At 46.3% G+C, this 23,650-nt stretch overlaps 2 protein-coding genes across 10 annotated transcripts in view; one reads left to right on the forward strand and one right to left on the reverse strand.

Moving 5' to 3' along the window:
• The window catches only part of LOC138749945 (kelch-like protein 25), a 53,934-nt gene extending 53,358 nt beyond the window's left edge, over window positions 1-576 (forward strand). For both annotated transcript variants that reach the window (XR_011348964.1, XM_069912036.1), the window contains one exon: window positions 364-576. The gene's annotated coding sequence lies outside the window, so the exon portion shown is untranslated. The remainder of the gene's footprint in view (window positions 1-363) is intronic.
• Window positions 505-23,650, reverse strand: part of akap13 (A-kinase anchoring protein 13) — a 396,122-nt gene continuing 372,976 nt past the window's right edge. For all 8 annotated transcript variants that reach the window (XM_069912032.1, XM_069912031.1, XM_069912029.1 and 5 more), the window contains 7 exons: window positions 16,726-16,887; window positions 16,142-16,209; window positions 13,487-13,528; window positions 11,724-11,774; window positions 9,247-9,711; window positions 7,316-7,649; window positions 505-6,492 (listed from right to left, as the gene is read on the reverse strand). In XM_069912032.1, coding sequence (XP_069768133.1) covers window positions 6,389-6,492; window positions 7,316-7,649; window positions 9,247-9,711; window positions 11,724-11,774; window positions 13,487-13,528; window positions 16,142-16,209; window positions 16,726-16,887 — 1,226 coding nt within the window. In that variant the 3' untranslated portion in view covers window positions 505-6,388. The remainder of the gene's footprint in view (window positions 6,493-7,315; window positions 7,650-9,246; window positions 9,712-11,723; window positions 11,775-13,486; window positions 13,529-16,141; window positions 16,210-16,725; window positions 16,888-23,650) is intronic.

Here is a 23,650-nt window from a genome sequence, read left to right on the forward strand (position 1 = left end):
ATTCTCCCCTCTCCTCTTGTCATATCCAATGAACACTTTTTGTCCATGGTCCAGACCCCTCCCATTCTTCCCACTTTCTCTCCCCAGGCTTTATTCAGTCACCAGCCTGCTTTTTGGTAAGACCTTGAAGAAGGACTTGGCCAGTGATGGATCTTTACCTCCTATGGATACTGTGAGACCAGTTGAGTTTCCTCCAGTATTTCTGTGTGTTTTTACTACAATCACAGCGTGCTTCACTACCCCAAATTTGACCTGGGTTTCACTCTCCCACAAACACTGCAGTGATCTGCTCAGTATTCCTAGCATATTGTGGTTTTGTGATTTTTCAAAAATAAATCAATGCTTCAATCATTTGTGTTTCAGGGGAAGATTTCAAGCAAGTATTTTCGATAGCCCAGGGTCCCTTAACTCTTCACTGCCACCTGGTGGCAAATGTTGGTTCTGGTTCCAGGGCCAGACGAACAAGCAATAAATCAATCAAAAAGAGATTCTGTCAAGTAAATCTGTGGTGTAAATGGTTTTTTTTTATTGGAAGGGAAATTGTACATTGCCTTATAATCTAAAACAGGAAAACAAGTGATAAATAAAAGTATAATTACAAAAAAATTTTAAGAATGTAACTGTTTACATTTTAAATTTTTTACATTACATCATAGATAAAATAATTAGGTTTTCACTTTTATTTTTACACAGAGAATCAAGAAAAAATACACGGTGTACCTCAGTAGAAGTTATTCCTCAGGAACTTTTGTTTTTGTAAGCAGAGAGGTATATAAAATGCTTGAGAGAGATCCTGAGCACTCCACAGTCCAGTTAGTGCAGATACATTTTCAGTACAAGGCAGACAAGTCTGAACAAGCAGTTTAAACGGCAGAGCCATCAGGGACCAGAATGGGCATCAGGAGGTTGGAGTCAAACACTTTGGGAAGATTTCTCCGACTCCAAATCTCTGTCAGGGTGGTCACTCCGGGATTTTTTTTTTCGGGAGATTCCCGTGGAATGTTTACATATAGTAAGCCCTTTGGAAGTTGGACAATGGACAGTGGAGTTGGGTGAGGGGAGAGGCTGGTGTACATTTACCAACTTTACAGTGCATCGAGAGAGGCAATAAACAAGAATTTTCAAACATTTACCAAATCACCCGAAATCCTTTGCTAAATCCATAGAAACAAAGGAACTGGCAAAAAAAAAAGGAGAGAAACATTTCAAACTAATAAATAAAATGCATAACAAGTCTTCAAATTTGTCTCTTAAAAATAATCATCTCCTCTGCATCACTTCACTGTGCCAGTTAATGTGTGAGGGGAAATTTCCGCTTTGCTAGTTTCTGCATTCAAACTCAAGAGAGAGCAAGCCCTATTGAATTAACAATGGATTAGTCAGTCTGTAGCAACAAAACCAGTCTGCCCCCTCACCTATTCTCCTCATCGTCTCATCCTTACAGGTTCTATATCGTACCCATGCACTAGGAGTACCTCACATTAGCTACCTCATCTACCAACCCACATGGTGTTCAGGAGGTGGGTGGAAACCCAACAGTGGACAGAGAGTTTGAAACCAGCCCGAATTGTTACACCGATGGCTAAAAGGACAGAATTTACCGTGGCAAATTAATGCTTGATGTTAGATGGAGAGAGGGTGATTTGAGAAAGCACTGCTGTGTCCAGAAAAAGATACTGCCTTGTAAACTGAATCTGCCAATGTTCACTGGGTATTTCAACATGATTTAAAAAATGTTGAAAAGCTGATACAGAGTTAAATGTGGAGGGAGAAGGTTCAAACAGCAGCAGGTGGAAGTGAAGCTTCTCTGCAGAAATAACAGTTCACAACTGTCATCAAAACATTAACAGGAAATATCTGGTTTACACGGACCCTCCACCCCAACCCCATGTATTTCTGGATATTGCTCCTGGCTTTGAAATTTCCTTCTGTCAATGTGATCAGAAAAGAAGCCTGGGATGGGTGGGTGGGGGGGGGGGGGGAGGGGGGGAAGAGTGGGGAAAGGGAGGGGGCAGCACCAACTCCAGGGTGTTGCTTGCCTTCCAAACATCAGAGCTTTCACCTCAGGCCAAAGGGATTTTACTTGTTTGGAATGAGAGGTGGCCCCTTCTGCTGGTTACACCCGTGTGCACTGCCAATAGTCTCTATTCCAGCAGCGTGGGCAAGGCTTGGGTGCATTACATTGCTGGGTACACAGCAATGCCAAGGTATTTACCCCTTCCCGACTAACCTTTCACTGAGCAAAGAATTTCTGCAAAGTGCTTTATTCATTTGCATATTTTCTTGCCACAGCCCATTTATTTTCCTGGTAATCTACTACATTATTCATTTCAATTCCCCCAAGATTCTACCACTCAATGTGCCCACCAGGGGCTGTACACAGCAGCCAACTTGCATTTTAAGTTTAGACACAGTACGGTCACAGGCCCTTTCGGCCCATGAGCCTGTGCCGCCCAATCACACTCAAATGACCTACAGCCCCCAGAACATTTTGAACAGTGGGAGGCAGACACGTGGAGAATGTACGAACTCCTTACAGACAGGGCTGGATTTGAATCCTCGGTCGCTGGCGCTGTAACAGTGTTGAGCCAACTGCTACACTAACCGTGCCACCCCTTTTCTGCCAAGTTGAAGGACTTTGGGATGAGGGGCAATGGGAGCAAACTCAGGCAGAACGCGCTGTCCCCACAAAGCACAGAGCTCGGAACTGAATCCAGGAGCTGTGAGGCAGTGGTTCCGTCGTCTCTGCCACTGCGCCATCCAGCTAATTAGGTAGGACCTAATTACCTAGACTTGTATGACCCTTCTCTTGTTTTTCTTTCCAAAAATTTACTTTCCAGCAAAATATAAACATTACTGTCTGCTGTGACTGTGCTGGCGGGATGTGGAAAGACCTCAGTGTTTAGGCTGAAGGATCAGACAAGTTTCCTGCTCCTTGGATCTGACCCACTGAAAGATCCCTCGCCAATCCAGAAAGAAATGAGCTGCTGGCTGACAGGGACAAATTAATATCATGGAAACTGCACTCAAGGAGGGGTGGGAAAGTGTTATCAGCAGTAAACCTTTGAATCCCTTTCTGGGATTGTACCGGCAAAGATTTGGCAGGAATGGGCGACTGGGTATGGTTATCTTGAGATTTCTGGAGTGGTCTGGGGTTTGTGAACTCACACAAAGTTCCCTTCACAATTCAGATCAAAATGAACAAGAACATTTGGTGGAAAAAAAAAGAACTCTCTGCATTTTAAAAGGTAACCTTTCAGTAATCTTTAGCAGCACCTCTTGTGTTAAAATGGAATCTTGGCCACAGGATCTGGTGAAACCACTCTCTCTTGCACAGACTCTGACTGGTAAAATGTATTCCCCTCAGCCATCTCAATGGACACAAAACCAAATCTGAAATGGCATTGCACATCAAGACTCAACCAAAATTATTTCCCTGACATTTGTTCTTGAGAAACCACTATAATAATTATAAAAAAACTCATGGATTTGGAATTGTTTTCTGATTTAAGCAATAAGAAAGCTTCCCACAGTGTCTACATATTTAAAAAAAAACACACACAATTTATTCCTTTAAAGTGCTTCTTGGCATCAGACCATTCTTAGGAGATGATATCCCTTCAAATTGGCCCCGTGGGGAGGGGCTGCCACATATTAACAGTGACCCATTGATTGTTGTTGGTTCTAAGGGTGAAAGACCCAAGGTCGAGAACTTGGTGTCAAGAAACAAAAACACCATGATTTTGTTAAATCCAATTGAGGGCCTTAAATGGCCTATTGTCTTTAAGTACCCAACTCCAAAGAGACAACCAATTCTTAAACGATCCATGTCCAACTTTCCCCAGACGACTTGATCCCCTCTGCCCACCTCACTCTGCTACCGATTTGGATCCAGCCATTCTCTTTATCTCTTGTTATGGTTCCTCCCAGTAAGGCTGAGGTTCAAGGACAAAAGCAAACTTGGGTGATTCTGGTCCCTCTGCAACTAAACAGTGCAAATTCTACTCTCCCACAGCCCCTCCCCAATCACTCCTCCCTTTGACTAACTTAGCTCGCAGGCAAACCCAAAAGGGTACTCTCGACTCTGACCAGTTATTCTCGGTGAGGTGCTTTTGAAAGTGTGAAGGTGATCAGTGGTTACAGTGAGCCGTTGCTCTATGTGCCCAGACAAGGCAGTGGTCACGGGGTGGAAAACCTACCGCAGGAACCCGCACGAGCCTCAAGGCTGCACAGGCTTTGTGGGCCTGCAGCCCCCTCCATCCAACCCGATCGCTTATCTGTGGGTACCTAAATTAGTGCCGTCAAAATGGTGCCACTGCCAGAGCAGTAAATGCAGTGCTTCCACTGGTGCGGACCCATGGAGAGTGCGGGGCAGAGACACAGTGGTCCTGTGGGGTCTAGCTGCCCAATTTGACTACTGTCGGCTCCATACAGGCTTTAAACGGCCTGTAAATAGAGCCGATGGTGGTTATATTTAAAAACTCGTAACCGCAAAGTCTGATCCCAAGATGGCGGCGCCTGTGATTGGATTCAGCCACGAGGGATTGCAGACCCCGGGGAAGTGGAGGGCACCAGACAATGGGGAGACCACCCCTCGTTAGAGAAGGAGAAGCAGAGGAGATAACCCACAAGATTATCTTGGCGGCGGACCAGTGAAGAAGACAGGCAGTGGGCTGTTTGAGACTCGAGGTGAGGAACTGTGGGCTACTGGAGACTGTAGTCCAGGGACTCTCACCATGCTGCAGGTTGCTGGAGACTGGCTCAAAACTGGCTATCAGGTATTAGAACAGGGATGTGAGTGGGTGCCGAGGGGATTCTAATCGTATTGGAGGTTTGGATCTGGAGCTTAGGTTTGGACTGGACTCTGTGAGGCTGTGGAGACTATGGGAGGCACTGGAGGTGATTCCATGGACCCTCAGTGAGTCTTGGGGGGGGGGGGGCAGGGACTCTCATTTGCTTCTCTTTCTCTGACTGTAAGAGGCGCTTTGGGCAATTTGCGTAAATGGCAAATGGCTTTACAGCAGGCAAAAGCATAAGTGGAGTGGACATTTTGACCCCAGTCATTCTGGGTCGGATTTAAAAGATCAGTGCCTGAAACACACCACCCTGGACTACCCTCCCCTTCAAACAGTTCAGATACAAGACAATGATTCTCATTTTCAGAATTGAGATGATCCAAAAGGAAGGCAATTAAAATATTCCAATCAGCATTCGAACAGGATGGATACAAAAAGTAAAAGAAATCAAGTATAAACCTTTGTGGACCTTATTCCACCGTTGCAGCTGTACAATTTTTGCTTTTTAAAAGCATGATACATTCAGCATTTAATTTTAGACTGACATTTGACATGGTTTCTTAAAGATTTAAATATTAACATTTTGGAAGGGGTAAAATGCAAACCTCAGAACCATTCTCTCTCCCCAGAAGGGAGAAATCCTCTTCCATTAGAAGCTGTTGCACTCGTGGCAAACCTATTTACAACCTGATGGTGCTTTGGGGAGAACTATTTAGCTGGTACAGCACTCCCCTCCCTCGACCGCGGTCAGATCATTTTGGGTGGGGAGATTTAAAAGGCATCAGGAATCCCTCCACTCATCCCCAAAGTGGAAAGCTAAAGCTTCACTGAGTGGCGAAGCGTCTCTGGATTCAGTGGGCATTAGAACAGTTTCAATCAGAGACATTACCGTTCCTCGCAGATATGTCAGGAAAGTACATTGAGACTTGGGTGGTGAAATACCTTTCACTAGGGTGTCCGGTTACCTGAGTTCATTGAATGTATCTTACACAACCTTTCTTCTTGTGGAGACATCACACAGAGACTTCACTCGTGTATCATACTATGAATTCAGCTGCTTGAATTAGAGTGAAGCCCCCCCCCCCTCAAACTGGGACTGAAGTACCTTGAACTTGAGATGTTCTCTCCTGACATGGCTTCGTGGGAACAGCAGAGACTTGGTTTGAAACAGTTCCATCCACCATGTTGGAACCGAACAGAATGGAAAACATAACAAACAACTCACTTCCCCCACCGATCTAATCTCCACCTGCACCCAACAGCAGTTGAAACATTCAACCTTTGCCCAAAGATGTCAATTCAACCAAGGTTTCCTTTTGATCCCCTGGGTCAGTGCTTTGCCACTTGCTTCTTCTGAGAGACCAATGCACCAACTAAACCTATCTATTGAGTCTGCCAGCATGTTCATTGATGCCTTTTACCAACTGGGAGAAAGGCACACCTGGCAACACAGACCCAGCCATACCACCTGAAGACACGGACACCGAGCGCATCAGCAGTACCGGTCCCCCCCCTCTCTCTCTCTCTCTCCCAATGTCTCCCCAACATGAGGCTCCCTCCCTGTCTCTAATACGGGTTTAACACAGGAGAGCTCAACAGTAGAAAACCTCTTCATTGCCCACCAGCTCAGCCGCAGGGTGCTTGGTATCCGAGCTTGCTTGATGGAACTTCAGGTTGCCTGTTGCTGGAAGTAGGTCTAGGGGAAAACAGAACAAGGGGATGGCACTTTAATCAGTGGCTCTGACAGAAGTAATGGTGTTGAAACCAGAACACTAGCTGGTCTCACCAACAGACCACTAAACATCTGGCTTGCCAAAAAATAACACCAGGCTCTCTCACACCACATTAAACACCAATGCCTTTTAATTAATTGACTGAACTAGTTGATTGAATTTAATTTTCCACTGGGGCATTCTCCAGATCAAGAGTTTGGGTCACTGGAGATAGAATCACATAGGGCAGAAATGCAACCATTTCAATTAATCCCATTTTATTTCCCACCTTCCTTTTCCTGAAATACCCCTCCTCCTCAAACCTCCCCAAGATGCATCCAACTCATTTTGCCCGTCTGCATATCTGTGGGACGTGGGAGGGATGTGGATGTGGAGTCACAGGGAGAATGTGCCAACTGCAACAGGTCGTGGAGGGGCAGAATGGAATCTAGATCAGCAGAGCAGTGTGTTTACAAGCTGCATCACCCGATCACAATGCCACTGGGCCCATCGCAGAATAAAAAAATACTGAGGTGCTTTGAATTGTTTCCCTGGGCCGTGGTTTGCAGGAATATTCTCCTGAATGCCGGGAGCTTGAGGAATACCTCTTCCATCGACCCCCGGAGATCAGAGACTCGGGCACGGCCTCGGAACAACTTGAAGGCTCCCATCTCCGCAACCAGCGAAAGTAGAAGGGGAGGAATAGTGAGCGACAAGGTTACAATACGACACTGCTGTTCAAAAGCCACCCTGACAACAGTCATAATGACCGGCTGCCTGTTCCTCAGCAGTTTGGCGGTGACCTACCTGGGCTGTACTCGGACGCCAGGTTTCCAGACCTGTGCCCTTTGTTCTTCCGGTGCTTGGATTTCTTCTCCTTGGGTTTGGCAAGCTTCAGTAACCGGGGAGGGATGGGGTTGTTGATCTGGTTGGTGGTAGCCGGTTGTGTGGTCAACTTCTTGGAGGAACCCTGCGTGGAGTCTGTCCAGGGAGTGACGGGGAAGTTCTCCACTGATCCCCTCTTTGTCAGGTGCACGTCCATAGGGTCTTTGTTTAACGAATTACAGCTGAGGTGTTTCGTTGAGCTCGGCGAGCCCTCAGCCGTAGAATCTGCTTGTGTGGCAGAATCTCGGTCGGAGGCCTGTGGGCAGGAGGAGAGAGAGTTTGAGGTGAGTTTGTGCCTTAGCTCCCCCCCCCCCCCCCCCATTTCTGTTCTCTCTGAATATCCCCTTCTCTGTCCCTATAAAGATGCATCGAGTTGGGGGTGATGTATTAGCATGGATAGAGGACTGGCTAATCAATAGAAAGCAGAGAGTTGGGATACAGGGGTGTTTTTCACGTTGACAATCAGTGGTGAGTGGGATGCAACAGGAGTCAGTGCTGGGCCCACGACTGTTCATGATATATATTAATGATGTGGAAGAGGGGACAGAATATAGAGTATCTAAGTTCGCTGATGACACTAAATTGAGTAGAAAAGCAAATTCTGCAGAGGATAGTATGCAGAGGGATATAGATAGGTGAATTGAGTGGGCAAGGGTCGGGTAGATGGAGTACAATGTTGGTAAATGAGAGGTTATTCACCTCAAAAATAGCCGATCAGATTATGATTTGAATGGCCAACGATTGCAGTGTTCTGCTGTGCAGAAGGACTTGGGCGTCCTTGTGCATGAGTCACAAAAGGTTGGTTTGCAGGTACAGCAGGTGATTAAGAAGGCAAATGGAAGGTTGGCCTTCATTGCCAGAGAGATTGAATTTAGGAGCAGGGAGGCTCCGTTGCAACTGTACGAGGCCCTGGTGAGGCCGCATCTGGAGAACTGTGTGCAGTTCTGGTCTCCTTACTTGAGGAAGGATGTACTGGATATGGAGGTGGTGCAGAGGAGGTTCACCAGGTTGATTCCAGAGATGAGGGGGTTGGCCTATGAAAGAGAGATTGAGTCGACTGGGACTGTACTTACTGGAATTTAGAAGAATGAGAGGGGGTCTTTTAAAATACTTAAAATTATGAAAGGCATAGATAAGCTAAGAGGAAGGAAAGTTGTTCTCATTGGTGGGGGAGACTAGAACTAGGGGACATAGCCTCAAGATCCAGGGTAGCAGATTTAGGACAGAGATGAGAAGGAACTGCTTTTCCCAGAGGGTGGTAAATCTGTGGAATTCGCTGCCCATTGAAGCAGTGGAAGTGACCTCAGTAAATATATTTAAGAGAAGGTTGGACTGAGAAGGAACTGCTTTTCCCAGAGGGTGGTAAATCTGTGGAATTCGCTGCCCATTGAAGCAGTGGAAGTGACCTCAGTAAATATATTTAAGAGAAGGTTGGACAGATTTTTACATAGTAGGGAATTAAAGGTATGGATAAAGGCAGGTAGATGGTGATGAGCCGATCATCAGATCAGCCTGGATGGTCAATTCCTGCTCACAATTCTTATGTTCTTATTTCCCATGTTGAATTCACAGATGAACATGAGAAATATTGGCAAGAGGTGGGAATCCAGTCTGTCGAGTCTGTTTCACTCTGTACAGTAATACTGTCTGTCCTTCATTCAAACTGACCTCTTGCTGTAGCCCCACCCTCTGCATTGTGTTTTAGTCTGCTGCACTTGTGTATGGATAGCACACTAAATGAACTTTTACATTGAACCTCAGCATGTGAATCAATAAACTTGAACAGCCGGTGAGGCTGATAATCTCAGGTGCTGAGAGAAAGAGTCCTCTCCAACCCCAACCAGTGCCAGTACCTGCGAGCTGAGGGAGTCTGAGTGCAAGAGGTCATCGTGTCTTTGGTGGCTGAGCTGCTCCTCCTTCCTCCTCAGCTGCTCCCTCTCCTTCTCCAGCTGCCTCTGGGCGGCCCTCAGCCTCTCCAGGTCCTGCTGATACTCCTCCTTCCTCCTCTGCAGCTCCTCGCGCTGCCTCTCCACCTCGTCCCGCTGCCTGGCCGTCTCGTCCAGCTGTAGGCCCGCCCTGGCCTCCCGCTCGCCCAGCTCCTTCTCCCGGCTCTCCCACTCCTTCTCCCACCTTCGCCTCTCCTCCTGGTGCTGGGTCTGCTGTCGCCTGAGGTTGGCCAGCTCTTGTCGCTGTTTCTCCAGGCTGCGCTGTTTCTCCTGCTCGATCAGGGGGTTGGGGCGGGAGTGAGAGCGCTGCAGCCGCTCACCCAGACCCTGCTTCTGGTCCTCAATGAATGAGTCCTGTTGCACCACCACCGCCTAGCAGGGAAGGATATATTTATTTTAAATTATTTCCTTGGGGTACATATGTGGGCATTATGTGCTGTGTATTGTGTGTGCACCGTTCTCAGGAGAAAATCTGGGTGTATAGGCAGTAAATTCCCCGTTAACTGGAACTCAAACAACTGGCAGCCTCAAAATCACAACCAGCAAAAAAAAAATCGCGGGGAATGAGTAATGGGCAGCGTGGTTAGCGCTACGCCTTTACAGCGCCAACAATCGAGACTGGGGTTCGAATCCCACGCTCTCTGCAAGGAGTTTGAATGTTCTCCCCATGTCTGCATGGGTTTCCCCCGGGGGCTCCAGTTTCCTCCCATCCTTCTAAACATACCGGGGTTGTAGGTTATTTGGGCGGCCCAGGCTCATGGACTGAAAGGGCCTGTTACCGTGCTGTATGTCTAAATTTTTAAGAATTAAAATGAAAATATGGAAGTAAGCCCTTAGTGCTAAGTTTGCAAATCACGCAACACGCAATCTCAAGCACTTATCCGGCATCTATCAATCCCCATAGGTGCCGGATTCCAGGGTTTTTACTGTCAGATGATAATAAACTTGAACTTATTCCACTTTAAAAAATTTAGATACTGCACAATAACAGGCCCTTCTGTCCCACGAACATGCGCTGCCCAAATACACTCATGTGACCAATCAACCCGCTAACCCTGTATATCTGTGGAGGGTGGGAGGAAACTGGTGTATCCAGAAGAAACCCATGCAGACATGGGAAGAGCATATAAACTCTTTACGTACAGCGCTGGATTCTAACCCCGGCCGCTGCTGCTAAGATTGTACTGTGCTAACTGCTGATCAGTGTCACCAATCTCAGGGGGCAGGGGTCATAGGGACTCGAGGAGCGCGCAGAGAAAAGCACTGTCCACAAGTCCTGGTGAATTTTGTTCCAAATGCGGCCTGTTTGAGTTTGGTTCATTAGCATGGTGCAAAGCAGGCAGCTGCTCCCTCACGGGGCCGATCACCAGTCAGATCCCAGCACCGTCTGCGTACAATTTGCACCTTCTGCTGTGTCCGTCTGGGATTCCACTGGGTGCTCCGGTTTCCTCCCACATTTCAAAGACGCAGGCCGGTAGGGTTAACCAGCCCCTGTAAATTGCCCTCAGTATTTGGGGGAATTGTTGAGAATTTGGGGAGAATTAAAACTGGAATTAATGGAGAATGAGGTAAAATGAGTGGTTGGTGGTCAGCATGGCCTCGATGGGTTGAAGGGCCTATAATCATGCAGTATGATTGCAAGACCTTCTACTTCATGCATTCCTTAGTTGCTCCCCTGTTGTGAGCTGCCGCTCAGAGTTTGTATTAAGTACAGGAGTAAACCAATCGACTTGCTTATGCCACAATACATATATACAGAGGAAACTCTTTCTCTCTTTCAAATTGAACTCCTGGTTAAGACAGAAAGATTTCTGCATGGTCGGGGAATTTTAATTATTTTTAAAAAAATTTAAATTGTATTTACAGCATGGGTAGAAGCCAATTCCGGGCATTTAAATCTGTGCAGCCCACTTACACCCAAATTAACTTGCAACCCTCCCCACCGTAAGTTTTGGAAGGGTGGGAGGAAACCAGAGCACCTGGGGAAAACCCACTCAGACTCGGGGAGAACTTACAAACCTGCAGATGGCATCGAAGTTGACCCCAGGTGGCTGTCGCCGTAATAGCGTTGTGCTAACCACTAATTAAGGGTTATAGGGATCAGGCAGGTTGACGGCCAGGTCACCCGTGGCCTTGTTGAATAGCGGGGCAGGCTCGACGAGCCAGAAGGCCGATTCCTGCTCCTATATCTTATGTTATTTCCTTTATGGAGATTCCAGGGTGGGTCTTTCCCCTCTCACAGACCCAAGACCAGTTACTGTTGGGATGGCTGCATCCATGGACTTTCAAAAGCAGGAGACCAGGATGTGGTGACTCTCTACTCCGAGGTAGTGTGGGCCCCTCTGGTCATCACCAATGACGAGCGCAACACCAGGGAAACCTACCTGCAAACCAAGCAGCAATTGCTGTAGATTCAACACCTTCTGAAGCACTTGCTGAAACACAAAATCACATCATGTGGACGAGATCAGCATTAAAACCAACTAAATGGTTCAGTGCACTGTGCAATGTAATTACCCGACCCACTTCACATGTGCACGTGGCAGGCAATTCTTGCTCTACATTGATAGATAGGTTTTGATAATATCCCGCACCCCCCACCTCCCCACATACTTACTTTAACATCAGCATCGGATGAACCTCTCTGCAAACTTTAACAGAGCAAGCATTGAGGAGACTTCTGGAGAGATCCGTGAACATGAAGAGTGGAGGGATGCGGACCATGTGAGGCCGCATCTGGAGAACTGCATGCAGTTCTGGTTTCCTTACTTGAGGAAGGATGCACTGTCTTTGGAGGTGAGGCAGGGGAGGGTCATTGGCATATGGATGAAAGAAAACACTGTAGGGGGCAATGGGTGTGAGGGAGGGAAAAATTAGAGTGTGTAGGTTTATGTAGCTCGCCACAACATCGTGGGCTGAAGGGTCTATAGTACGCTGTAATATTCGAAGTGTTCTCTGGAACAGAACCCTGTCAGGACCCATGGGTGTTCATATAAAGTGCCCTCAGATTACTTCTTCTTAACTTAGCTTATTCATACGTGTATTTGGGAAGTTCACCATACATCACAGGCTGGTGAACCCATCAGGGAAACTGGCTTTGTTCTGCTCAGAGAAAAATAATTTCCCTGGAGACTGGCTGCAGGATTACGCTGCAACCTGGTTGGAAATGCAAGAACGAACTGTAGAGCTCGTCGAAAGAATCAAAGACTTGTTGATCCAAACCGAGGCTTTTATTAGCAAAAGGCAGGAGCTCTTCACAGGTGGCCGACCAGTCCGGAATGATCTGACCTGGCTAGGGACACAACCCTTTAAGGCCCAGACAGTAGGCGTGGCTAAGCTCTCAGCCAATCATTGTAAGCACAGTCTAGATACTGTAACTATATACACTATATACATTGGTGATAGATCTGTACTATCACACGAACATTGCAGTCCAAAAAAGGAGCTCGGGGTGACGTTAATCCCACCTCGCTGGAGAGTCAGCATGTCAATGTTAGCTCAGTGAGAAAAAAGCAGTAGCAAACTGGCCTGCCACTATGCTTTTCAGCAGAAATCCTGCCTGGCCCGCAGGAAAAAGAATCTCAGGGTTGTATGTGATGTCATGCATGTTCTCTGACAATGAATCTGGGGCCCGAGTATCCTGTGAATGGTCTTCACTCGAGTTAGCTCCAGACAAGGGACTGACTACATTTGGGAGTCATGGAACCAAACACACACCCAGTTCTCGAGGGACATAAAAGGTTTTTCAGTTCACAAGAATGACGAGTTATTATTTGACTTTCTTCTCAGGGAACTATAATTCTTTGAACAAACAGCATAAGATTATGATCACAAGAATTTACAGCAAATCCAGAGGATATTTATTGTTGGCCGCCGACGGCCGACACATTCACCATATTCTCATCTATATAAAACTCAGCTGCTGGAGAAAGTCAGCAGGTCAGGGAAAGGAACTGGCCCGTCAACATTTTGGGTCGGGACCTTGAGTCTTGACGAAGGGACCTGACCCCAGACTGACCGACCATTTCCACCACGGATGCTGCCCGACCTGCTGAATCCCTCCAGTTGCTCATTGTTTGCTCAAGGTGAGAGCATCGGCCCCTTTTGTGTTTTTCTCTCTCAAATGTAAAAATTAAATCAGCCCTACCTCGTTCTTTCTGATTGGCAGCAACAAATTGGCCGTCAGCCCCTTTAAAAGGAAAGGGAAAACACTAATTTGAGATTTTTGTACCAGTTTTGGAAAACATCAGAATAAAAATGGAGTTGGTTTAAAAATTGAACGTCCAAACTCAGCATGCCACACTAAACTAAGAGAATGTGCAGAACAAAAAGAAGGGTGCATTCAGGAAACACCGTGGAGTTTCTAATTAAAATAAAACCTCAGTCACATTTCCCACACCTCCTCCCTTCACCACCATTCGGAGCCCCAAACAGTCCTTTGAAGTGAAGCAACACCTGTGGTGAATGTGCAGGGGCAATTTACTGCATCCGCTGCTCCCGATGTGGCCTCTGCTACATCATGGAGACTGGACATGGAGGTCGTTTCATTGAGTACCTCTGCTCTGTCCTCTGTAAATAGCAAGGACCTCCCAAAGGCCTACAATTTTAACTCCACACATCATTCTCCCCCAAGGCCTCATGGATGATGCCACCCTCAAATTGGAGAAACAACACCATATCTTCTGTATGGACACTCTCCATCCAGACGACATTAACACTGACCTCCCAATTTCCATTAACCCCCTATCAGTGAACTACCCTCTTCCCCAATCACCTCAGCTTATTTTTTCTCTTCTAACCTGCTAGGCTATGTCCCTCCCCTGCCCCTTCTTCCCACCTCTTTTCTCCCCTTTGCCCTGTTATTCAGACGGCTACCTGTTTTACCTGATGAAGGACCCGGGCTTGAAACATTGGTTACCCTGTGTGACCTGCTGAGTTTCTCCAGTGTTGTGTATTGTCCTCGGCCCCAGCGCCTGTGGACGTTCTTCTTTTACTTGCTCAACCAATCGACTTCCCCATTTCTGCCCCATTCCCTGGTCTGAGGTCAAACTTGTGGAACAGCAACTCCCAAACCAGAAACCTGACCCTCTGAGTACATCTGCATAATGTTGTTCAAATTCTAAAACCAAACATCAAATGCTGGCAGTGAAAGCACACTGCCGGAGAAGCACAGCAGGCCAAACAGGGTACTTACACAAAAAAGATAAAGATTTGGGCTTGAGCCCTTCACCAAGGTATGCAGCTTGAAGCATGCACAACTTCACAGAGATAAGGAGTTATATTTTGTCCACCCTTCCCTCACATTCCTGGTGAGTTGCAATTGAACGTTTTCGATACAGACAAGGATCATTTATTGACTAGACTCTTCCAATCTCTCTCTCGACAGAAACAGGCACATTTCCACAAAGAGAATTTTAATACAGGGCCTCCCTGAGTTATGAACACCTGACTTCAACATTATTTATGTAGAAACCATATCAAGAAGAAAATAATTAATGGCTTACAACAAACTTGGAAGTTTCTTTGTCGTACTTTTAGTTGCAGAACTCACCTCTGTACACCAGGGGGCAGACTAGGCCAAAAGTTAAAACTGCACAGGGGTTGGTGGGAGAGGGAGCTGCCAACACTACAAGATGCTTTGGAGTGTCCCCAATTTGCAGATCAACCTCCAGGAAGCAACTACAAGTAACTCTGGAGGAAACATTTATTTTCCTTTGAGCATTTTTAATCAAGTGCTTCTGAACATGGGAACCTTTTATTTTGTTCATCCATGAGTTTTGAATATTGTTGGCATTGGCAATATTTACTGACCTCTCCTCTTGCCCTTGGATTGCCAAAGTACTGTGGACATTCAAGCAACCAGCAAAAAATTGTGGAAAATAAATAGGTAAAAAATCCAGAAGTTTTGTTTGCCAATCCATGCAATGTGCAATCTCAAGCAACCAGAAAATTCATTTATCCAGCATCTATCGGATCAGTGAATTTTTGGACACCACTGATCAAACATTGGTGTCTGGAAAAACCAGGGGAGGCAGTGTTTGTGTTCCAGTCCTGCTCCCCCAACTTGGAACATCTGGCGATCAAGTGTCGCCCATTCTACCTGCCAAGGGAGTTCACCGCCATCACCCTGGTCGCAGTGTACGTTCCACCCCAGGCTAATAGCAGGCTAGCACTGGAAGGACTGAGCACTGAGAACTCGGCCTGCGACATCACAGGCACCAGACATCATTTCTATCAAAGACGGTGTCTTAAAAATAAGCAGCCCCTATCCTCAAGGACGCCCACCACCCAGGCCACGCCCTCTTCGCTCTGCTACCATCGGGGAAAAGGTACAGGAGCCTAAAGACGAGCCCTCAGGGGCACAGGACGGCTTCTTCCCCTCCTCCTCAGATTCCAGAATAATCAATAATCTGCCTTACTTTTCATACGCTAATACTGTTCTTATTTTTTATAATGATGTTGTAAGATGGTTATAATCTGAATGTTTGCACTACGAGGTGCAGCAAAACATCGAATTTGATGACAATAAATCCTGATTCTGGTAACTTCCTCCCTAAACACACGTCCACTTTCATTACGGTGGCTTTGAGGCATCCTTCTTACTTGTACATTAAGGGGGAGAAATAGATGGGACAGATGAGGCCTGTATGACTGGGGGCTGATCATCTGACAGAACGGTTGGCCGAAGGACATGGTCCCACCAGAGTTGCCCTTGGATCCCGTGATCAGCCAGAAATACGGTTTGAAGAACGGAACAAATTGTTAATACGAGGGAGATGCTTTAATTCTGCTGTTGATTCACCTTCAAAACACTGTCTGACTCTGTTCTGCGCAGGTCCTGGGCATCTTCCACTTCATCTCTCTCCCCACCTGGAAGAGATTGCAGGTTATTGCACCGGATTATTTATTTACTGAATTACACAATCTCAGGATGCTTATGGGCAATGTGGAGCAAAAGAATGGATAATGCTGGACTCATGGACTGATATGGTCCATTTAGCACGATAACAGGCCATTTCGCCCCACGAATATGTGCTGCCCATTTTACACCCAATTAACCTACAACCCCCGGCATGTTTTGAAGGGTGGGAGGAAACTGGAGCCTCCAGATAAAACCCACGGAGACACGGGGAGAACATACAAACTCTTTACAGACAGCGCGGGATTCGAACTCTGGTCTGGTCCTGATCATGGCGCTGTAAAGGCATTGCGTTAACTGCTACACCAACTGTGTGTATGTGCATATCCTTTCTGTAAAGGGGCGACCAGAACTTCAGACTGCACATTGCAGCTCACAGGCTCTGCAGGGCCTCCACTGAATGAAGGGAAGGTGCATGGTGCATCCCACGAGATTTAATTCCTGAGCCTCGATCGACGCTGACGCACCTTTCACCGCACTCATCTGGTGGCTGTCGAAGCCTCCGAATGTCTCTGCCCTCCTGGGTAAGGAGATATGGCCCATGGCTCCTTCCTGCTCTGTGATACCAGCTGCCTGTTGTCCAAGGGTACCTCCAAAGCTTAGAGAGAGCAGGTTCTGCAAGGTCTCCACTAAATAAAAGGAACAGCTCCATAAGTACACAGACCGAATAACACAATTAAGGAATAATTCTGTCATTACACTTATCTACTAGGTATTACAGACCACAACATTGGCATTTTCTCTGACTTGTTTCAACTGAGAAATATATCCAACATCTAAGGGGATTGGTAGACACTGGATAAGCAAGTTTCCAGTTGCTTGGAACTTACTCTTACAATTAATACACCTGAATATTGGAGGTTACAAAAGGATATACACAAGATGCAGGGTTGGGCAGAAAAGCGGCAAATGGAGTTTAATCTGGATAAGCGTGAGGTGATGCATTTTGGAAGGACAAACCAGAAGGCTGACCACAGGGTTACTTAAGAGTGTGGATGAACAGAGGGCCCTTGAGGTCCAAATCCATGCATCCCTCAAGAATGCCGCACGGGTTGAGAGGATAGTTAAGAAGGAGTATGGGATGCTGGGCTTCATTAATAGGGGATTGAGTTCAGGAATAGAGTGGTCATGTCGCAAATCTACAAATCTCTGGTGAGACCACACTTGGAATATTGTCTTCAGTTCTGGTCATGTCATTATAGGAAGGATGTGGAAGCTATGGAGAGGGTGCAGAGGAGATTTACCAGGATGTTGCCTGGATTGGAAAATAAGTCTTATGAGGCAAGGTTAGCAGATCTGGGATTTTTTTCTTTGGAGTGTAGAAGGATGAGAGGAAATTTAATTGAGGTCTACAAGACTAGGAGAGGCATAGATAAGGTGGACAGCCAGCCAGGGCGGGAATAGCGAACACCAAAGGACATGAATACAAAGTGAAGGGAGGGAAGATTAAGGGAGACATTAGGGGCAATTTTTTTTATGCAGAGAGTTGTGGGGGCTTGGAATGCCTTGCCAGGGGAGGTGGTGGAGGCTGAAACATTGGGATATTTAAGAGACTCCTAGAGAGGCCCATGGATGGAAGGAAAATCGAGGGTTACAGTGTAGAGAGGGTTTAGTTAGAGTATTTTAAGGAATCTATGGGTCGGCACAACATCGAGGGCTGTGGTGTTCGATGTTCTATTAAGAATAAACAGTTTAAAAGACAAAAATACTTGACTGTACCTACACTGAACAAATTTCATTGGCATGAATATATAAACCTTACAGCATTTTGCTTTATTTTCAGTCACATATTTTGAAAACATTTAACCATCGCTGCACCTGAGCCACGGAGCCAGTCAAAAGACGAATATCATAATTAACCCCTCTTCCCCCAAGTTTACCCCCTGACCGGGCCAACTCTTACTAAGCAGGGATAAGGAGACACTTTAAGAGAGTCACCCCAACGGTGCGCGGCATCATCCAGCTCTTCATCCCGCTGCCTTTCACGCAACTTTATTCAAACAGTTGCTACAAGCAAAGCCCGACCAAGGACCTCCTTCCGCTGGCTGAATATTTGCTCCCATCATCACCAACGGTTTATGTGTTACTTCAGCGAATATTTACTTTTATAATTTTACACTTTTATTTACATTATTTTTTGAACATTTTTTTTGCTGGTTGCTTGAATTCCAGATAATAGGGATTTTACTGTATGATCAAAGCTATCAAATTGTCCTGACTCTTCCATTATTAGTGACAAAACGATCCCTGCTACTTTTTTCTGGCTTGTGGGAAAGAAACAATTTTTCTACTGGCCCTCCACAACTTCAGGAAATCCCCAAGGGCTCAACAGCCTCTACCAGACGGTGTTGGAGTGCAGCAAAATTCAACAACACAGTCAGGGAACAGGCGATTGACCCTTGTGCTCACACCGAACACGATACCCAAATTAAACTGGATTTCTGCTACATGTCCCTCCGTTCCCCGTACATTCATGTGCCTATCTGGAAGCCACTCACGTGCGACTATGGTATATGCTTCAGTTCCTGTTCCTGGCAGCCTATTCCTGGCACCCTCCACTCTCTGTGTAAAGAAACTAACTCCCTCTCCATATCCTCCAGCATGAGACATTTTTACCCAAGGGGGGGAAAAAAACGATTCTGTCTGTCTATCTTATCAATGGCTTTCAATTTTATCAGGACTTCCTCCATTGTGACACTCCAAGGAAAACAACTCAAATTTAACCACCAATCTGTGTTCATCAAGATCCCACAAACAATATCATAACAAAAAGTAATTTATTTTTAGCAAGATCAACCAAGGACAATGAAACTTCTGGGACATCCTGCATCCACTGATTTAATGTCTCATCCAAAACCAGCCGTTCTGACAGTACAGCACACCCTCAGTCGTGCAGCGGACTTTCAGGTGGGGCGTACAAACTCGGCACAAACCCTGTGCTGTATCTACTGGAGGACCACCTGAACATCTCCAGAAGCAAGAGAGGGTGAGGAATCCAATAGGGATCATTGTGGGATCCATTCCTTAGAGGACTGTAAACGAGCTGCGTTTGTGTGGAGAAGCAGATGGATGCCAACTACAACAAAAACTCAAAGATGCTGGAGGATCTCAGCTGGACTCACATAGAAGGTAAAGATATATTACTGACATTTCGGGCCGGAGCTCTTCCTCAAGGAGAGACAGGCATCTTGATAGAAGGCTGAGAAAGAGGGGAAGAATGGGAAGGGGAGGAATACAGGCTAACAGACAAAATTTAATCCTATGCTAATTGGATATGATGAGAGGCAAGGTGAGAATTGGTTTCGGCTCTGCGAAAGGAGAGAGGGCAAAGGGAAGAGAGAGAGAGAGAGAGAGAGAGAGAGAGGAGACTACAATACGCAACTGCAATCTTCCCGCGGGCAGTGAGAAAGCTGAATGACCAAAGGAACTGCTCACACTAACCATCGTATTCACGAAACAATATTTATTTATATAGATATAATACTTGTCCTGCATGTGTATTGTTTGTCTGTGTTTGCGTGTTTCTGCATCGAGGACCAGAAAACACTGTTGAACTTGAATTCAGATGAAAATAAACTTGACAATAACCTCTTGGTTACTTTTTACTCTGGATTCACTTAACCTGCTGCAGTGCTGGGATGAGAACTCACATCCATGGCCTCTAGATTACTGGTCCAATTGTATAATGACTAGAGCAGTGGTTCTCAACCTTTTTCTTTCCACTCACATACCACTTTAAGCAATCCCTATGCCATACGTGCTCTGTCATTAGTAAGGGATTACTTAAGATGGTATAAAATGGAAAGAAAAAGTTTGAAGACCACTGTTTTAATCGTCCCTAATTGACTCGTTATGTGCAGGGTTTCATAACTCCAAAGGAAATGGACCAATGACAATTTTTCAAGCAAAATATTTCAGTAATAATTGGGTCTAGAGCAGTGGTTCTCAACCTTCCCTTCCCACTCACATCCCTCCTTAAGCAATCCCTTACTAATCACAGAGCACCGATGGCCTAGGGATTACTTAAAGTGGGATGTGAGTGGAAAGAAAAAGGTTGAGAAATACTGGTTTAGGGTATGCCCTTCCAACGATAAAGAAGGGATCACATTATTCTCCACTGCTGTTCCTTTGGTCCAGATTAGCTGTGCTCACTGGCGACGTTCAAAACTTATTTAAAAAAATACTCTATATTCACTTCAATGACTTGAAGAACTGGAAGGAAATTGCGGGGGGGGGGGGGGGGGGGAGGGAGGAAGGCCATTGATAATCATGAACGAATAAAACGTTTGCTGGTCCTCCCTCTCTGCATCTTCCCAGCTTGTTTCAGTGTTCACAGATTGTGGATTGAGATTTGATTTGTTTCGGCAGAAATAAACCTCCTTTTTAGTATTTCCCGGGCAAACAAAGCAACCATGTTTTCTCCTCAGATAACATTTTTGGCTGCAAGAGAAACAGAAGAGATGACTCTCTCCTATCTCCTGAGACAGGCTGCAGTACATCTGAAAAGTACAAGGGAAATCAGCTTCTGTCTCTCTCTGCTTCCTGCTTTGAAAGCACAGGCCTTTGTTCAATCTGTCACAAATGATAAGAACAGTTTTGCTGTAAGGGGAGATAAAGTTGGCTCGGTCTGTATAGAGTTTAAAAGAATGGGAGATGATCTCACTGAGAAATACAAAATTCTTGCAGGGTAGATGATGTCACTTTAGCTGAACCAGGCATCACAGTCTCAAAAGATGGTGATAGGAAGACACATATTCCTCTCTTCCCCTCTCCACCTTCTGCAGGGACCGCTCCTTCCCTGACACCTTGTCCACTCCTCCCTCCCCACCAATCTTCCCCTTGGCTGCTTCCAGTGTGACCGTAGGAGATGTTCCACTTGCACCCACACCTTCTCCCTCACTGAACTGTGGGTGTCATCTCCTGCATCCGATTCTCCCATTGTTCTACATTGGAGATACTGGACACAGAATGGGAGATCATTACGTTGAGCACCTTGGCTCTGTCCGCTGCAATGGCGTGGATCTCCCAGTGGCCACCCATTTCAATTCCCCATCCCATTCCCTTGCTGACAGGTCTGCCCATGGTCTCATGCACGGACAGACTGAGACTACCTGCAAATTGGAAAACAACACCACATTTTCCATCTGGGCCCCGTCCAACTGGATAGCATTAACATCAACTTCTCATGGAATGTGCAGGAAAAACTTGGTGCTGAGGTGAAACATGAACAGGAAAAACAAAGAAGTGCCGGAGGAACTCGGCAAGTCCTGTAGCATCCACAGGAGCTAAAATTTATGACCAATGTTTTGGGCCTGAAACTTTGGCCATACACCTTTACCTCCTATGGATGCTCCATGGCCTGCTGGGTTCCTCAAGCATTTCTGTGTTTTTACTACAATCACAGCATCTGCAGACTTCCATGTTTCACTCCATTCAGTCGTTCCACTGCAAGGGATGCCTACCTGAAGGAGTTCTCCTCCTCCCTTCAAAAGCAGTTCAGCGAGAATCTCCCTCACCACTCCCACTCTGCACTCCCAGCTGCTCACAGCTCTATAGGGCTCAGGCCTGAATTGTTGCTTATATATCAAGGACACTGCTTGACCTGCTGAGTTCCTCCAACATTTTTGTGTTTTTACCATAATTACAGCATCTGCAGACTTTCATGTTTCACAAATATTAAAAGGAACCTTCTTCAAAAACAGAGCAGAGATGGAGGAGGGGGGGGCTGAGTTGCTCACCTCTGCTGTCAGAGGAGGTGAAAGTGAGCTGGGTCTGAGAGTCTAACAGGAAGGGACCCCCAGCTGTTTGACTCAGATATCACTGAAGGAATGGCCAAAATCATGGACTGGGCTACCCAGACAAATCCCCATGAACACCTGCACTTTCCACCAACGATGAACAAGGGGGCAATGGCCAATCAGGAGAGATGCTGACTACCTCAGCCTCTGATCTTGGATCATTCCAGGTCCGCAACCCTCCCCATCTCTGTCATCTCCTCAATCCAGATCAATCACCAATTTTGCTCCTTTGATCACTCCTGGATTAAAATGCCCACTGGTGATGATGAGGCCCCACTGCTCTGACACATCTCCAACCCTCACACCACGTGGAAGCTCACTCTTGAGTGGAACATCAAGACAAATCCCATTTTCTTTTCCAGAGGTGGAGAGGGCAAGCAAATTTAAGTTCTTCCAAGTCACTATCTTGAAGGATCTTTTCTGGACCCAACACAGATCTTTTTTTCTTCTTCTTTCTTTCTTTGGCTTAGCTTCGCGGATAAAGATTTATGGAGGGGTATGTCCATGTCTGCTGCAGGCTCGTTGGTGACTGACAAGTCCGATGCGGGACAGGCAGGCAGCGGTTGCAAGGGAAAATTGGTTGGTTGGGGTTGGGTGTTAGGTTTTTCCCCCTTTGTCTTTTGTCAGTGAGGTGGGCTCTGCGGTCTTCTTCAAAGGGGGTTGCTGCCCGCCGAGCTGTGGGCATATAGCATCTTGAAGAAAGCACGTCAGCACCTCTACTTCCTCAGGAGCTTGCAGAGATTTGGCACATTATTGGAAACCCTGGCAAGTTTCTACAGAAACCCATACAGGAGAGCGTGCAGACTCCAGACAGAGAGCAGTGGAGGTCAGGTCTGGAGCATTGGGGCAGCAGAGTAGCTGGCTGCATCACTGCCCTGGCTTAGCATGGCCAGACCCCTGCAAGAGTACCTTGGGCAGTTGTGCAGTGACAAAGATGGCAAATAAGTACAGGAGGACAATTGTTGGGATATTTGCATCTGCTCATTTTAACTCTGAACCCAGCCGTGTACTTGAGGTGAAACACAAAAGTCTGCAGATGCTGAAATTGTATTAAAAACTGAGGAATTCTGGAAGAACTCAGCAGGTCTCGCAACATCCACAGGAGATGGAGAGGTATAACCAATGTTTTGGGCCTGAGAAGGACTTGAGGACGGGCTAAGGCTTGAAATGTTTTTACCTCTTATAGACGCTGCAAGACCTGTTGAGTTCCTCCAGCATTTCTATGTTTTTACCTGTCATGTACTTTCCTGCTGTTCACTAATAGAGCAAACCAGAATAATTAATCATTTGGACTCGCACTGAACATTGTCGTGCAATATGGCATATTATGGCATTTAAAGATGTTGTTGAGAATTTTCTTGGCAAATACAGAGCACCAAACTCCATCCACCCGATTGACAACTAGCTTCAAACATACAAAACCGTAAAATACAACACATCATTGAAAATTCATTTTATACATTCGCGCTTGGACGTCTTCCCTGCTGATCTTGGTGCAGTCAGTGACAAACATGGGGTAAGGTTTCACCAGGACGTTGCGACCATGGGATAACGGTATCAGGGCAACTGAAATCCATCAATGCCGATCGACTAT

The sequence above is a fragment of the Narcine bancroftii genome, chromosome 14 (genome assembly GCF_036971445.1).
Source record: "Narcine bancroftii isolate sNarBan1 chromosome 14, sNarBan1.hap1, whole genome shotgun sequence".
Classification (NCBI taxonomy): domain Eukaryota; kingdom Metazoa; phylum Chordata; class Chondrichthyes; order Torpediniformes; family Narcinidae; genus Narcine; species Narcine bancroftii.